Here is a 17230-nt window from a genome sequence, read left to right as displayed (position 1 = left end):
TTAAAAATAAATCCTAAAAGAATAATAGGAAATAAAAATTGCCTAACAATGTTCTCTAAAATGTATTTGATCTACTGACCTATTTAGAGCAGGATTTCTAAACCTCAACAATACTAAAGTTTTGAACCAGATAGCTGTCAGACATAAAGATGTCCTGTGCATTGTAGGATGTTTAAGCAGCAACCCTGTCTCTATCCACTAGTGCCATTTCCCCAGTTGTGACGATTTGAAATGCCTCCATGTGCCCTAGTCAGTATGGCTCATCCAGGTTAGGGCACATGCCAAAGGTGCAGGCTAGATCCCCAACAGGGGCCTGCAGGAGGCAACCAATCGATTTTTCTCTTTCATTGATGTTTCCCTCACCCTTCCTCTCTCTCTAAAAACATCAATAAAAACATATATATTTTTTAAATGTCTCCATGACACTTTTGGAGAAATAGGGTCTACAAATGTCTACTATGCTTTAGTTGAAACTGATTAGGGCTTCAGCTAAAAATATGTAAGATAAATGAAGTATATCAGGCTATATAGCAAAACAGTGTACAAAACACATAAGCTGACTTTTTCCTGATGAAAGAATTGGATAAAAGATAGTATATTCTAAACAACTATTAACTAAATATAAACCAGTCAAACCTAGAATTACAGTAAAGCAAAAAATAATTTCTGTATTTATAAAATCTAAAAAGTCCCACTTCTAACCCAACCTAAACTACCTCTATTAAAGGAGAAAAAAGAAAAACAACTAAAAGTGCTGCTAAGATCTAAAAGTTGAAAGTTTCAGGCAGGATTAGGGAGTGAAAAAGTCTTCCATGTTTAAGGCAACTGCTCTCACAAAGGGTAAAAGCCTAAATCTGTTTCTAGTTTCCATACCACTGGCCTCCTTTACCAGTGAAATTCTTTCTGCCCTTACAGGTCTGCAATCCTTTGGCACCAAATCTCACTTGGTAACAAAAACTGACTTGAAATAACATGAAACTACAGACTCTATGTATACCGCTTGCTGTGAATATTTACAGATTTCTTACAAAAATGCTGTGTTTGATGATAAGATCCTGCCTTGACTCTGCTAGGGAAGTATAAAAATTCTGAAATACACCTGGCCTCAAGAGTTTCAAATTAAGAGTATGTGGACTACATAATGAGGCAAAAATCTATCACTTATGCACACTTTTGGAGAACATGAAGAAAAAATGAGAAAACTGCTTAATTATATCATATTAAAAAAACAAGCTGCCAGCTGACGTGGCTCAGTGGTTGAGTGTCAACATATGAACTAGGACAGTGATGGCGAACCTATGACACTCATTTTTTGGGTTGATTTTTCTTTGTTAAATGGCATTTAAATATATAAAATAAATATCAAAAATATAAATCTTTGTTTTACTATGGTTGCAAATATCAAAAAATTTCTATATGTGACACGGCTCAAGAGTTAAGTTAGGGTTTTTCAAAATGCTGACACGCCGAGTTCAAAAGGTTCGCCATCACTGAACTAGGAGGTCAGGGTTCGATTCCTGTGAAGGGCACATGCCCGGGTTGTGGGCTTGATCCCCAGTCAGGGGAGTGCAGGGGGCAGCCAATCAATGATTCCCTCTCATCATTGATGTTTCTATCTCTCCCCCTCTCCCTTCTTCTCTGAAATTAAAAAAAATTTTAAAAACAAACAAACAAACAAACAAACAAGCTACTAGTATACTAGCAAAAACAGATGTATAAGTGCATAATAAAAGGAAGTTAGTTAAGTAGGATTACACAAGTAATAAACCAAGAAAGGTGTACCTGAATTACAAAATATCAATATTGTAATTATAACCAATCCTGTAAATTTCTAATTCTTACCTACAAGAATATGTTGTTTCTCCACTTTTGAAAACCTTCCCACAGAGTTGAAATACTCCACTATGTTTTAATTTCTCTAAACAAATATCTGGATCTTCTCCAAATAAATACCATTCCAGTGGAGTGAATATTGACGTTTGTATACTCTCCTCCTGCTTTTCCAAGTCTGGTTCCATTTCAGCAAAATAAATTTCGGGCACCAATTGTGCCAAATGGTGCAAGAAAGTAGTATGAAAATCAACTTGCTGATCCCACCACTGAAAGAAAAGAAAATGAGTAGATTTTGTTATAAGTTCCTTCTTAAAATTCTAGGGGCACCAGTAATAGCACAGTTCTGTAATTTCAGAGAAAGTGACCTATAATATATTCTTATTTTATCCTTTGACAATACAAAAGGAAAGTGGGTGATTAAAAAAAAGTCTTGGAAACAAGTGATTGCCCACATATACCATAGATATCTGGAAAAAAGAAAAGCAGCTGTAGTGGGTGAGAATTATCCTTCCCTTCTGAAATGGCTAATTTTTGGTGTGTAAAGGTAACTCTATTATCAGTTAGAGGCTGTACAGACAAAGCATTCCCCACAGTATTAGTTTTTTTTCAAGAACCATGCAATTAATGAGAGATCAAAATGAATGAGTGCCAAAGAGTTTTTAGAACACAAAAAAAGCACTAACCATCAAAGGGAAAAAAAATTGGGCCTCATCAGAAGTAAAACCTGCTCTTCAAAAGAAACTGTTACAGATGGCTTCTATGCCATGCTTATTTTTAACAAATATATATTTGTATTGATTTCAGAGAGGAAAGGAGAGGAAGAGAGAAAGAGAGAAAGAGAAACATCAATGGTGAGAGAGAATCACTGATTGGCTGCCTCCTGCAAGCCCCACTGAGCCTGTAACCTGGGCATGTGCCCTGATCCGAGAATTGAACCATGACCTCCTGGTTTACTGGTATAGGTCAACACTCAAACACTGAGCAACACCTGCTGGGCTATGCCATGCTTATTTACATCTGAAAGCATGCTCAACATCATTAGTCATTACAAAAATGCAAATTAAAATGACAATGAGATTACCCCACAAAACCCATTAAAATGTAGGTAAAAAAAATAAAATAAAGCCCTGGCCAGGGTGGCTCAGTTGGTTGGAGCAGGTTTGATCCCTGGTCAAGGCACATAACTAGGTTGTAGGTTCGATCCCCAATTGGGGCACATGCAGAAGACAACCAATTGATGTTTCATGTTTCTCTCTCTCTCACTCCCTTCCCCTATTTCTAAAATCAATAAGCATGTCCTGGGGTGAGGATTAAAAGAGTAAACAATGTTGCCCTAGCTGGTTTGGCTCAGTGGATAGCCTGTGGACTAAAGGGTCTCAGGTTCGATTCCAGACAAGGGCACATGCCCAGGTTGCAGGCTCCATCCCCAGTAGGGAGTGTGCAGTGGCAGCTGATCAATGATTCTCTCTCATTGTTGATGTTTCTATCTCTCTTTTCCTCTTCCTTCCTCTCTGAAAGCAATAAAAATATATAAAAAAAGAATAAACAATGTCATGTTGCTTGACTTAGACAAACGAGTGTCAATACTTTTGCAATTAAGAAAAAAACTCTTAAAAATCTGTAAAATATATTTAAAATGACACCAAATAGTTTCAAATTATCTCCCTAACGATATTTATTAACTAGAAAGGGAAAAGAGTATGTATAAAGTAGAGACCCTGCAGATACCAAGTTAACCAAGTGATTAAGATAAATATCACTAATAAAAAATATTAATATCAAGAAACCCTTAATATGATGCCCTGAGAAAAATATGGTACCATTTTGTTATTCTTGCCCAAAATGTATAACCTCATTCCAATCATGAAAAAACATCAAACTCAAATTGAGGATCATTATACAAAACTGTTCAATAATCTTCAAAAGTATCAAGGCTGCCGAAACTAGTTTGGCTCAGTGGATAGAGCGTCAGCCTGCGGACTGAAAGGTACCAGGTTCGATTCCGGTCAAGGGCATGTACCTGGGTTCCGGGAACATCCCCAGTGGGAGATGTGCAGGAGGCAGCTGATCGATGTTTCTCTCTCATCGATGTTTCTAACTCTCTATCTCTCTCCCTTCCTCTCTGTAAAAAATCAATAAAATATATTTTTAAAAAAATACTTTGTAAAAAAAAAAAAAAAGTATCAAGGTCATGCAGCCAGTGTGGCTCAGTGGTTGAGCATTGACCTATGAACCAGGAGGTCATGGTTTTTTTTGTGTGTTTTTTTTTAATATATTTTATTGATTTTTTACAGAGAGGAAGGGAGAGGGATAGAGAGTCAGAAACATCAATGAGAGAGAAACATTGATCAGCTGCCTCCTGCACGCCCCCCACTGGGGATGTGCCCGAAACCAAGGTACATGCCCTTGACCGGAATCGAACCCGGGACCCTTGAGTCCGCAGGCCGACGCTCTATCCACTAAGCCAAACCGGTTCTGGCAGGAGGTCACGGTTTGATTCCAGGTCAGGGCACATGCCTGGGGTTTCCCGGGTTTCAGGCTTGGTTTCCGTAGGGGGCATGCAGGAGGCAGCCAATCAATGAGTCTCTCTCATCATAGATGTTTCTTTCTATCTCTCCCTTCCTCTCTGAAATCAATAAAAAAAAAAAAAATTTTATATATATATATATATATATATATATATATATATATATATATATTAAAAGTATCACAGTCATGAAAAACAAGGAAAGACCAAGACACTGTTACAAATTGAAAGAGACTATGAAGAAACTGAGACACAGACTGGAAGAGATAAAGGAGAAATACTAAATGTAATGTGGGATCCTAAAAAAACCCCTGGAACAGAATAAGAACATTAGTGGGAAAACTGGTAAAATTCAAATAAGGTTTGTAGTTTAGTTATTATCAATATTAATTTCTTTATCCTAATAATTATACTAAGGTTATGTAGGATGTCAACATTAGTGGATATAGGCGTGAGAGATATAAAATAACTGTCTGTGTTATTTTTTCAAGTTTTCTGTAAGTCTAAAATGAGTCCAAAATAAAAAGTTACAAGAAACTGATAGCGGAGATGTTTATTTACTAATATAGAAAGGCATTAATAATATACTAGAGGCCCGGTGCACAGGTAGGGTCCTTAGGCCTGGCCGGAGATCCGGCCGATCGGGGCTTTCTTTCCCCAGCTGCAGGCCAGGGCGTTCCTTCGTTCCACGCCGCCCCCTGGTGGTGAGTGCATGTCATAGAAGGTGGTCAAATTCCTGGTCGGTGGAACTCTCGAGGGGACAATTTGCATATTAGCCTTTTATTATATAGTTCAGTAAAGTAGGTTACAAAGCAATATGTATGAAATCTCATTTGGATTAAATATTAATTGTATTTACATGGGGGGAAAATCAGAGGGAATATATACCAAAATGTTAACAGTTGTGAGTAGTGAGATTTTAGCATATTTTCATGGACTCTGTTTGTGATGTTTGCTTACCTATGAATAATATCTTTACAGTGCTTTCATATTAGGGGGATAATTTTTTATTATAAAAATTAAAACATTTTACTAAAACCTTTTTTAAAAAACTGTGCCTTCCAGCCTTGGCTGGTTGGTGTGCCTAAGTGGTTGAAGCGTCAGCCCACGCACAGAAGAGTCTCGGGTTCAATTTCCGGCCCCAGTCAGGGTGAGTTCACCACCACTGGGAGGCAACCAAACTATGTGTCTCTCTCATGTCAATGTTTCTCTTTCTCTCTTTCTCTCTCTCTCTCTCTCTCTCTCTCTCCCCTCCCCAACCACCAACCACTTCCACCCTCTCTAAAAAACTGATGGAGAAATATCTTCAGGTGAGGATTAACAACAACAAAAAAACACCAAACAACAATAACAAAAAAACTGTGCCGTCCAGCCCTGGCTGGGTGGCTCAGTTGGTTTGAGCATCATCCCATACACCAAAAAGTTTGCTTTTGTTCTATTTGATTGCTCTTAGTAATTTTCCCAATTTAAGAATAAAATTAATAATTTTTTATTCAATCCCCAGATTTTTTTTTTCCAGCATCTGGAATTAAGGGAAGGTTTTCCTAATTGTTCTCTGAAAACAAGTTCTCACATCATTTAAATTCCCAAACGTTCCAAATATTTCCCTCATCCCCAGGGACTTACTTGGATGCTTGTTCAGGAACATCATTCTGAAAAAGAAACTTTAAATATAGTGTATAACTCTTTTTCTAATTCTTCTGTTTTGAAGTGGTAACAACATCTGGAGGCTCTAGAAGTGGTCATGTGGCAAGAACTGGGTTAGTAATTGAAGCATCTCTAGCACCAAGAAATCTTTTGGTTATACAACGTTTTCTTGTGATACCATTTGACAGGTTCATAAACATTAGAAAACAACAACCCTAGTTCAACTGCTTATACCAGCCATTGGCAAACTACAGCCCTCAGGTCGGATCCGGCCCGTTTGAAATGAATAAAACTAAAAAAAAAAAAAGACCGTACCCTTTTATGTAATGATGTTTACTTTGAATTTATATTAGTTCACACAAACACTCCATCCATGCTTTTGTTCCGGCCCTCCGGTCCAGTTTAAGAACCCATTGTGGCCCTCGAGTCAAAAAGTTTGCCCACCCCTGGTACACCATAGGGAAACCCTACCCTATCTGATAATTGGGTCTCTAAGCCTGTCAAAACATTTCCTTTCAGCCAACTTCCATTCTTACAGCTCACAATTAACCCAAAATCTACCTTCCTGTAACTTTTAGCCTACACTGCCTGAAATGATCCAATACAATTTACTCTGCTATTTTACCCAATACAAAACATTTCCTCTCAGTCAACTTCCATTCTTACAGCTCACAATTAACCCAAAATTTACTTTCCTGTAACTTTTAGCCTACACTGCCTGAGATGATCCAATACAATTTACTCTGCTATTTTATCCAATAGCCTTTCAAATAAATTAAGATAACTATTATAGTTCTCATTAGTCTCTTAATTTTGAGACTGAACTGGAATATAGAAACTAAAGAAATGTGTCCATTCCTAATGACATAGTATCCAGACCGTTCTCCATTTATGGAACATATACAATATGCCTCCACACAGGGGAGTAGAACTATTTATTACCTTTCTTATCCAGAGCACTAAATTGCTTTAAAAGATCGTGTTCTTTTTTTGCCAGACATATCACATTATGATTTAGTGAGCTTGCAGACAATTAAAACCCTAGATCAATCACATATAATTGTGATGAAAGATAGAGTTTACTGTTATTTACTTGAGTGTAGTTCATCTTCTAATAGTTTACTTAATGCCATTCTTCAGAACAAAGTCTATTTGACTTGTTTGGAAGAGTGGAACTATAACTACTTAATGTGTGTTTATGGACTACCTTTTAAAATGCCTTTGAACTTTTGGTATTTATGAGTAATGACATTAGCCACAGAAGGACAAATCTATTAATTTATCCACTGGTGGGGGTGATTGTTTTTTTAATACACACATATTCTGCCTTAGGAAGAGAATATGAGATATGTACCCCAGAATTTAGGAAAGCAGATTTCATTCATCAAAAGACTTCAAGGAAAGCCTAGAAAACTGGAGCATGAACTTATGGCTGGAGGAGAAAAAGGAAGAGAATGGTTTAAGAGGGAAAGTATGTTCTCAAAGCCATATCCTGACTGCATGTTTATGTATTTCAACAGGGAAGAAAAGAGAGGGGCCTTGTTTATCACATGACTCTATATTTGTCCCAGCCTATTTTATCAATGCCATGAAGACATAGTAAACTTTCTTATCATATTTGCCAACACAAGGCTTGCAGGGATAAAAAATTCTCCTTAGGCTGATATTGCATTGAAACTAATAAGGTGAAGCTTAATTGTGATTAAAGTAAACTCCATCTGGACAAGGCCTATGTCATTCCCATATAGCAAATAAGCACTTTGCTAAGTACTAGTATAACTCTTCTGGAGTTTCTCAGTAACTTTATTTAGTAGAGCATATTTCCATAATCACTTAGCTTATTAGAAGGGTATAACTTAACATTAAAAAAAAAAAGGTTGTACCAAATGCTTTAAAAAAAACCAAACTCATTATATAACTATAGTTTCTTTAATAAGAGGCATGTTAACTCAGAATACCTTAGAACGTGGTCCTCAACCTTCTGGCCCTTTAAATACAGTTCCTCATGTTGTGACCCAACCATAAAATTATTTTCGTTGCTACTTCATAACTGCGATGTTGCTACTGTTATGAATCGTAATGTAAATATCTGATATGCAGGAAGGTCTTAGGCGACCCCTGTGAAAGGGTCGTTCGACCGCCAAAGGGGTCGCAACCCACAGGTTGAGAATCGCTGCCTTAGAAGAACACACAGTTGTTCATAGTAAAGTCCCTGGGACTAAAGTCTTAATATTTTGTCTTAAGTCATCTGAGGCAATGGGTTAAAGGCTTAAAGAAAATTGTTCATTTCACAGAGCACAGTGTATGATTAATACCTTTAGAGAAATGGGTAAAATGATGGCAAGGAATATTTCAAGTAACCCTCAAAGCCAGCACACATGAAGGATGAACAGGATTGCACCGGTTCACCTTCTGTCACTGATTTACATATATGCATATCTACCCAGACAGACTCTATGCAGTGTTGAAAACAAAAACGTCTTTATTGCAAGACAATGTCTGTTATTAAATGTAAACAGTCATGCCCTGGCCAATGTGGCTAAGTCGGTTTGGATTCCTCTTGTGCACTGAAAGTTTGCCAGTTTGATTCCCAGTCAGGGCACACGCCTGGGTTGCATCTGGGTTGTGGGCTCGATCCCCAGTAGGGGCCTGCAGGAGGCAGCCAATCAATGTCCCCCCCCCCCCAACTCCCGCTCTAAAAATCAATAAAAAATATTAAAACACACACACACATAAGCAGTCACTCCAGCACCAGCTCATCTATACTAAGTTACTACTCTTCCCTAGCCTCTTACAGGTAGTGGGACTGAATCTGTCACTTTGAACTACAGTTTTAAAACTTCATATCTGACATTATAGAAGTTGGTACTAAAAATCAGCATTTTCCCTAGCTACCAACAATAGAAATTGAAAGATGATAACAAAACAAAACAAAAAACCAACAAAAAAAAAACCAACAAAAAAACCCAACAGGTACCTACTATGATCTGGTGATAAAGTGCTTTATAAAGTTGGGACTCAGAAGACCTTGGTTTTCATCCTAGTTTTCTCACTGTGTCCTTAATACAGAAAGCTGTGCTCTGGCCTAAAATGATATAGATTCAAATTTCTAAGGAAAATCCTCCACTGAAAATAGCATGTAACTTCTCACTCCTTCCTCTTTGTCTCAATATTTTAAAGTCAACTATCAAAAGATTATATTATCTTTTAAAGAACCCCTACAGATATGAGATTGTAGATAATTTTTTCCTTTATTTTCATATTTACATATTTCCTTTATTTACATAATAGTAAATTTTTTTAAAAAATTAAAATGCCCCCCCATTTGGGTACAAGATAATTTTGGGGATAATGGAAATGTTCTATTACCTGGTTTGGTGGTAGTTACAGAGATGTATACCTCTGTCAAAACTAATCAACCAAACGCTTAAAATGGATGACTTTATTGTATACTAGAGGCCCAGTGCACAAATTTGTGCATGGGTGGGGTCCCTCCGCCTGGCTGGTGATCAGGGCCTATTGGGGCCCATCAGGGCCAGCCAGCTGGGGGGAGGGACTGCAGGAGGTTGGCTGTGGGAGCGCACTGACCACCAGGGGGCAGCTCCTGTGTTGAGCATCTGCCCTTTGGTGGTCAGTGCGTGCCATAGCAATTGGTTGACTAGTCATTCGGTCGACTGGTCGCACAGACACTTAGGCTTTTATATATACACTAGAGGCCCGGTGCACAAAAATTTCTGCGCTCGGGGCGGGGGGGGGGGGGGCGTCCCTCAGTCCGGCCTGTGCCCTCTCACAGTCTGGGACTCCTCGGGAGATAACGACCTGCTGGCTTAGGCCTGCTCCCGGGTGGTAGAGGGCAGGCCCAATCCCTAGGTGCAGCCCCTGGTCAGGCTCAGAGCAGGGCTGATTGGGGAGCTGGGGCGCCACCCCCTGTCATGCACAGAGCAGGGCGGATCGGGAGGTTGCGATACCACCCTCAGTCATGCTCAGGGTTGGGCCGATTGGGGGGTTGGGGCACCGCCCCCTGTCACACTCAAGGCAGGGTGATGGGGAAGTTGCAGCACCACCCCCTGTCACGCACAGAGCAGGGCCAATCAGGGGGTTGGGGCGCTGCCCCGTCACTCACAGAGCAGGGCCCATCAGGGGGGTTGGGGCCCTGTATCCTGTCACGCACAGAGCAGGGTCGATCAGGGGGTTGGGGAGCTCCCCCTTGTCACGCACAGAGCAGGGCTGATCAGGGGGTTGAGGAGCTCCCCCCTGTCACACACAGAGCAGGGCAGATCAGGGCTTTGGTGCGCTGCACCCTGTCACACTCAGGGCAGGGCCAATGGGGAGGTTATGGCTCTATCCTGTCACACACTGAGCAAGGCCTGTGGAGAGGGGTTGGGGCACCACCCTCTATCACCCACAGAGCAGGGCCGATCAGGGGGTTGGGGCGCCGCCACTGTCACACTCAGGGCAGGGCCGATAGAGAGGTTATGGCTCTACCCTGTCACACACAGAGCAGGACCCGTGGGGGGAGGGGGTTGGGTCACCACACCCTGTCACACACAGAGCCGCAGGGTGATCAGGGGATTGGGGAGCTCCCCCCTATCAGGCACAGAGCAGGGCTGATCAGGGGGTTGGGGCGCCTTCCCCTGTCACGAACAGAGCAGGGCGGATAGGGAGGTTGTGGCCCCACCCCTGTTACACACAGAGCCGCAGGGCGATCAGGGGGTTTGGGCACTGCCCCCTGTCACGCTGATCCCGGTGCAGCGAGCCTTGCTGATCAGCTGATCCCGGTGCCGGGAGGCATATTACCCTTTTACTATATAGAATAGAGGCCTGGTGCACGGGTGGGGGCCGGCTGGTTTGCCCTGAAGGGTGTCCTGGATCAGGGTGGGGGTCCCCACTGGGGTGCCTGGCCAGTCTGGCTGAGGGGCTGAGGGCTGTTTTCAGGCTGGCGGGTGACTGAAGCTCCCAACCACTCCTTTTTTTCTTTTTTCTTTTTTTCTATTCTGGGCCAGCTTTAGCTCTGAGGCCTCGCTGCTGAAAGCAGGTTTCTGGCCTTTACCTTCTGTATTTGATACAATGTTGCGTTCCAGCTAGCTGAAGCCCGGCTGACTGAAAGCCGATTTCTGGGGTTTTGTTTAGCTTCTATATTTGTTACAAAGTTTCAAACTGCCAGCTCAGAGACCAGCAAGGCAGGCGGGGAACGTTGGAGTTCGCCATCACTGGAGCAAGCAAGCCTCCCTGCTCACTTCAGTGCATGGCTTCCGGCCGCCATCTTGGCTGACAGTTAATTTGCATAAGGATATGCTGATTAGCCAATGGGAAGGGTAGCGGTCGTACGCTAATTACCATGTTTCTCTTTTATTAGTGTAGATATATATATATCTCCATCCTATTTGCCCTGCCAGCATGGCTCAGTGGGTAGAGCATCAGCCTGAGCACCAAAGGGTCTCGGGTTCAATTCCTGGTCAAGGGCATGTACCTAGGTTGCAGTTTTTATCCCCGGTCCCCAGTCGCATAACGCACTTGTATGTGCAGGCGGCAACCAATTAACATGGCTCTCTCACATCAATGTTTCTCTCTCTCTCCCTTCTGTCTCTCTCCCCCTCCCTCCTTTCCACTCTCTCTAAAAAGCAATGAAAAAAATATCCTCGGGTGAGGATAAATCAATAAATAAGTAAGTAGAACAATACCCAGCTGGTGTTGCTCAGTGGTTGAGCATCAACCCATGAACCAGGAGGTCACCAGTTCGGTTTGATTCCTGGTCAGGGCACATACCCAGGTTTCAGGCTCGATCCCCAGTAGGAGGTGTGTTTCTCTCTCATCTATGTTTCTATTTCTCTATCCCTCTCCCTTCCATTCTCTGTAAAAAAAAAAACCAATAAAAAAATATTTTTTAAATCCTCCCTATTCAATTTTAAACTTTTTAGCCTTATAAACTCTTAACCTTCTCAACTCCTATTTCCTTCACCTCCACTCTACCTCAGCTAGTGTCTCCTCATTCATTCATTCATTCATTCATTCATATATTCAATAACAATTCTGAAGTAATGTTGTAGGTAGTGGAGATACTGATATGAACAGGAAACAGTTTGTATTATCAAGGAGCTTATTATCTAGAACAAAAGACAGACAGTAAATAGGTATTTATGAGTAGAGCCTGAGATATGCTATATACAAGAGTATGAAAAGGATGCTATAGGAACATAGAAGCACATCTAAACTTGGCTCTGCCATCACAAGCACCTGATGTGCCTCCATGTTCTAAAACTCCAAATTTCCTCTTTCTGACCATAACATTCAGTCCTTCAATTTATGTCAACATCATAACTTTAATACCTTAAATCCCACCAATTCCCTTTGCTTTCCTTAGCTCCCTGTTCAGTTGGACTCCAAGGTTAGCCATTACCCCAATATGCTCCCTATTTCTGTCCTCCTTACCCCAATCACTATCATTCTTGCTAAAATAAATCACTAATGTTGATCCTCATTTATTCACTAAGAGTATGTAAATGTCTGCTATATCAAGCACATACTGGTATATATCAGTATACAGTGAGACATAATCCTTGCCTTCATGGAGCTTACATTCTGGCAGGAAAGACAGACATTTAAATAAGTAAATAAAGACAATACAGTAATTACAGATTGTAATAAGTACAGTGGAAGAAATAAACAGGATACTTTGACAAAGAGTAAGAGGAACCCACCTTTTAGACGGGGTATCAAGAAAAAACAGAAGAAAAATACTCTAAGGAGGGGGCAAAAAAACAGCAAGCAAAGGCATAGGCCCTGAAGTAAGATACAGCATGGGCTTGTTTTAGAAACTAACAGGCCAGGGTGGCTAAAATTGAGAGAAGAAACTAACAAGAAATTAGAGGACATGTGGAGGCCCGATCAGGCAGGATCTTGAATGACTTGTAATGCATTTAGATTTTATTCCAAATACAATGGAAAATCACCAAAGAATTTAGGCAGGAAACTGACATGAATATGATTTAGTCTTAAAAAGATTTACTCTGGTTGCTAAGAGGAGAATGGACTGGAACAGGACAAAATGGAAGCAATGAAGCCAGTTAGGAGGCTACTGCAGTTGCCTAGCAATAGATGGTGACTATGACTAGAGAGGTGGAGTGGAGACACAGAATTGTTCGTGTTCAAGAGCTATTATGGAAGTGTCATCTACTGAGACAGGAATAACAAAACTCTTGATCTGCCTCCCTGTTTCCCCCTCCCAAAATCTGGTCATTCCTCAGTATATGACACAACCATGGCCATGAATGCTTAAGCCAAACACTGGGGATCCAGATGTCATCTGTTTCTTCCCTCTTGCCTCATGCTCAATCCACAAGCAAATCTTTTTGTTTCTGCCATACTTCCAAATTCTCTCTCAAATCCAACCTCTGCTTTCCATCTCCAGTGATCTCTCTCGTACAAGCCACCATCACCTATAGCTTGGATAAGTCACTGCAGTGGCTTCCTAATTGCTCCCCTATTTGAAACACTTAGACATCCAAGTGGATATGTCAAGTAGGTAGCTGGATTTGTGATTCTGGAGCTCAGAAGTGAGATGACCTAAATTTGGGAACTGAATGCATACAGATGGTATTTATAGCCATAGAACAAAATAAATCACATAGGCGGAGGGTGTAGACAGGAAAAAGAAAAGTACCACGCCAGGAAAATCTTCTGAGATGGACTTATGAAAGTCCAGTTGAAGAAGACAGAAGGTAAAAGCTGTGTTAGACCACCCCATATACTATCTGAATTTCCAATTTTTCTCAGTCCTCATCTTCCTGGACCTAGTAAACCACCCTCATCTAGACACTACACTCTATGACACTACGCTACTCTCACCTCATTCCTGCTTGACTATTCCCTTTCTAGGTCCTTTCCTGGTTTTTCCTCCATCTTCTGCCCCTGAAATTCAACCATTCCTGTTCTGCCTCCTTCTCTCTCTCTCCCCCTTTATCCTCTCTTACTCCACGTCCGTCTGTCTCTTTCTCTGTATGTATGTTCCTATATACGCATATACACAAACACACACACTTTCCTCCTCAAAGATCTTATCCCTCCCCACAATGTCAAGTCTGTACTGAGAACTTCCAAATGTCTAGCTTAGTCTTACTCAATGTGTGGCCCACAAGACCAGGACTTCAAAATTAGTAGGGCATGCTGATCTACAGAATCAATTACCCTAATCATTCTCAAGCAATGGCTTTTATAAATGTCCAATAATTCATACCTATTATCTCACTGTAATTGTGTTAGGTGATATTAAGAATTTGATAGCCTTCATACATGTTGATAGCAACATGACAGAAAAATGACCAAGGAACTAAGAAGGAAGTTTGACTTAAGGATAGCAAGAACTATAACCACAAACAAAACTCTAGTGGAGTTGGTAAGAGTTCTTAAACCTCTGCAACACTCCCATATTTATTATTTTTGTTTTACCTGCCTCCCAATGTTGATTTAAAATACAAATTATTCAAATGTCAAAGAATCTTTGAGCTTGTTTTGCTTCATAGCAAAGAAGAAGTAATCTGGAAAGCCAGAATCTTACTCCAGTTAGGATAAAATTAAAGATAGTAGATTTAAAAATAAAAGGAAAGTAAGATGCTATCTGGGATCCTCAAGGAGAGAAATCCAAGCCAAAAAAGTGATCATGAGGCTTAACAGTCACACGTCTTTATCCACTTATATCACCCTATCTTGTATTAAAATCATTTGAGCGCTTGTCTTAACTGTGCCACTGGGCTGTGACTTCCCTGAAGCTTTTGCACCTCTCTTGGAATCTACCTGCTACTTTGCAAAATCCAAAGCCTTACAATGAAATCTAACATTTCTTGAAGTAAGAGTTTGCAACATAATTCTAGCTCGATTCCTGTACCATTATCTCCAATCCCAAATAAGTGAAGTCCAGGTTGATGAGATTTTACTATACTACTTGGAAGGAATACATCAAAGCTTTAAATAAACACTCGTCATCTTTAGCAATACAAAATTACAGTAACGCTTCTGCCCACAGCACGCAGTTTCTCCATTACCTCGAAGATGTACAAAGCACAAGCTACCATTGAAACCAGATGTTGACAACTGCTTCCAAACTTTTCCCCTCTTCTCATTGCTTATTATCTCAGACAGATGCTCCCTCCTTCCATACCAGCAGTGAGGTGAGGTTGAATTACTATTTGGGGTAGTGGGTAGCTGCAAGCACTGCCATAGCTGGGTGGCCCAACCCTTATTCCAACTCCCTCCCTACCTGGCTTCTATCTCCCAGCCAAACTGGCCAGCCCCTGGGGTAGACTCTTATTTCTGGAGTTCACTCTGTTCTCTCATAAAACAATGCTCAAGTGTCTGCGGTATTAAAAGACTCCAAGAAAGCTTCCACTAAAACTACAAACCAAAGAAACTGCAGGAAGAGGTGTATAGCCTACACTTTTCTGCATGCAAGAAGAAACACCCACCTGATAAAAGTCAACAAACATCATGCCACAACCAATTATTTGAATATTCCCTACGTATCTCCCCACTAGACATCCAGAATATTACCTTATGTTGCCTCTTACCCTAACCTCTGTCAGCTTTCTCTCTGCAGCCAGGCGACGGGCTCCAATTTGCTCACTCTCTCTTGCCTTCCCATTCTTTCCACCTATAGATCCCGATATTCATTCATGGTATTTCTCTGGCTGGAAATGTCTGGAAGTAAGTCTCTTTTCCACCTTGCAAAAGCAGCGACGGAAGACGGGCTCCTCCATTGAGGATGAGGCCCGGGGTTCTCCAGGTCCGGAGCCCAAGGACTCCAATTGCTACACCTCGTATCTTTCTTTCCCTGCAGCCCAGACCTGACCTGAGCGGGCAAGGGCTGCACACCCTGGCCCAGTCGGTCCCCGCCCCGTCAGCTATCAACCCAACAGCAGGTGCTGCACCCGGATTCCAGCCGTCAAGGGGGTGCACGCTGCGTCTACGGGAAAATGGCTCTTCCTCCCAGCCCGCTGCAGCCCCCAAAGCCACAGACCAGCTACCACCATCACCAGTTCCCTCCCCGTCGGGACGGAGACATGCTGAAGCTCGTCACCGCTAATAAATGACAAGGGCATTCTCCTCCGCGGGCCCGGCCAGCAGGAAGGTGGGCGAGGGATGACTTTGTATTGGGTGGCTGCCTTCCACATCCACCCCGACGACTCCCCCTCCCCGGAGCCGCCATGAGCGGTGCAGCCCCCACATCCTCCGCAGCGCCGCAGGGAGGCACGGGGGGTACAAAAGGCACTGGCCCACGAGGACTTACAGATGCCAGTCCCTGCGGGGTCTGGGGCAAGTCGGGGCCGACCTCCATCCTCTCCACACCCCTGGCCTCCTCGTCCGCCATCTTGCGGGGAACTGACGCCTGCAGCTGCAGACCCCCGGCCGGAGGCGAGCGGAGACCTGTGGCCGGTTCCAGCGGCGCGGGACGACACTTTTACGACGGCCCCTGGAGTCGAATTTGACGCAGAACCGAACGGGGGCTTCCGGTGCGCTTCCCGGAAGCAGGCGTCACGGTTCTCGGGGCGCGAGGGTCTTCCTTCCCTACTTTCTTAGTCGTAGAGCTCGGTGGCTGAAGGTTGTGTGTCTGGTTTCGGTGCTGGGAACTGTTGCATCTACGAGGTAAAAAAAATAATAATAAAAATAAAGTAAGTCGGCGTCCGTTGTGAAAGGGACAAAAAAAAAAAAAAGCCGGGGCCAGGGTCTCCTGGCCGGGTCGTTGGTGTAGGTGTGTGTTGTCTCTGAACGCACCTGTCGCGGTTCCCGGGAGTCCATCAAAATGAAAAAGGACTCAAAGCCATCGCGTCTTTGGGAAGGTAACCCGTGGGCACTTGCGCATGCGCACAATAAAGCTCAGGCCCCAGCGTTTTTGGGGAGTGGTAGTGAAGAAATAGCGAAAAATTGGGAACCTATTCATCGGTAGAGGGGAGATAAAATTAACATGGTAATCTGCATTATGGAACACCGTGCATCTCTTAAAAAGAACAAGGTAGATCTATGTAGAAAGATCAAGATAACAAGGGAGGAGGAGGAAAAACAGTCAAGTAGCCACAAACCTTATATTTAGGCTTACATAAATTTAAATGCGAAGGAAACACCCTGAAAGGGAAGAGAACAAATGGTAGTTTGCTCTGAAAACCGGAAGAAGAGTAAGGCGGTCAAGAGCTACTTTAGCTTCATCTGTAGCTTTAAGTTGTTTGCAAAACATCA

At 42.2% G+C, this 17230-nt stretch overlaps 1 protein-coding gene across 3 annotated transcripts in view; it reads right to left on the bottom strand.

The window, feature by feature from the left end:
• UBR1 (ubiquitin protein ligase E3 component n-recognin 1) overlaps positions 1 to 16837 on the bottom strand; it is a 141416-nt gene extending 124579 nt beyond the window's left edge. For all 3 annotated transcript variants that reach the window (XM_070424231.1, XM_070424248.1, XM_070424241.1), the window contains exons 1-3: positions 16772 to 16837; positions 16287 to 16635; positions 1843 to 2099 (exon numbers count right to left, since the gene is read on the bottom strand). In XM_070424231.1, coding sequence (XP_070280332.1) covers positions 1843 to 2099; positions 16287 to 16367 — 338 coding nt within the window. In that variant the 5' untranslated portion in view covers positions 16368 to 16635; positions 16772 to 16837. The remainder of the gene's footprint in view (positions 1 to 1842; positions 2100 to 16286; positions 16636 to 16771) is intronic.
• Between the last annotated feature and the right edge of the window lie 393 nt (positions 16838 to 17230).

The sequence above is a fragment of the Myotis yumanensis genome, unplaced genomic scaffold (assembly GCF_028538775.1).
Source record: "Myotis yumanensis isolate MYYU_CA2020_CCGP unplaced genomic scaffold, mMyoYum1.0.hap1 SCAF_1, whole genome shotgun sequence".
NCBI lineage: Eukaryota > Metazoa > Chordata > Mammalia > Chiroptera > Vespertilionidae > Myotis > Myotis yumanensis.
Note: the sequence above shows the minus strand (reverse complement) of the source record. Positions and strands in the feature narration are given on the sequence as shown.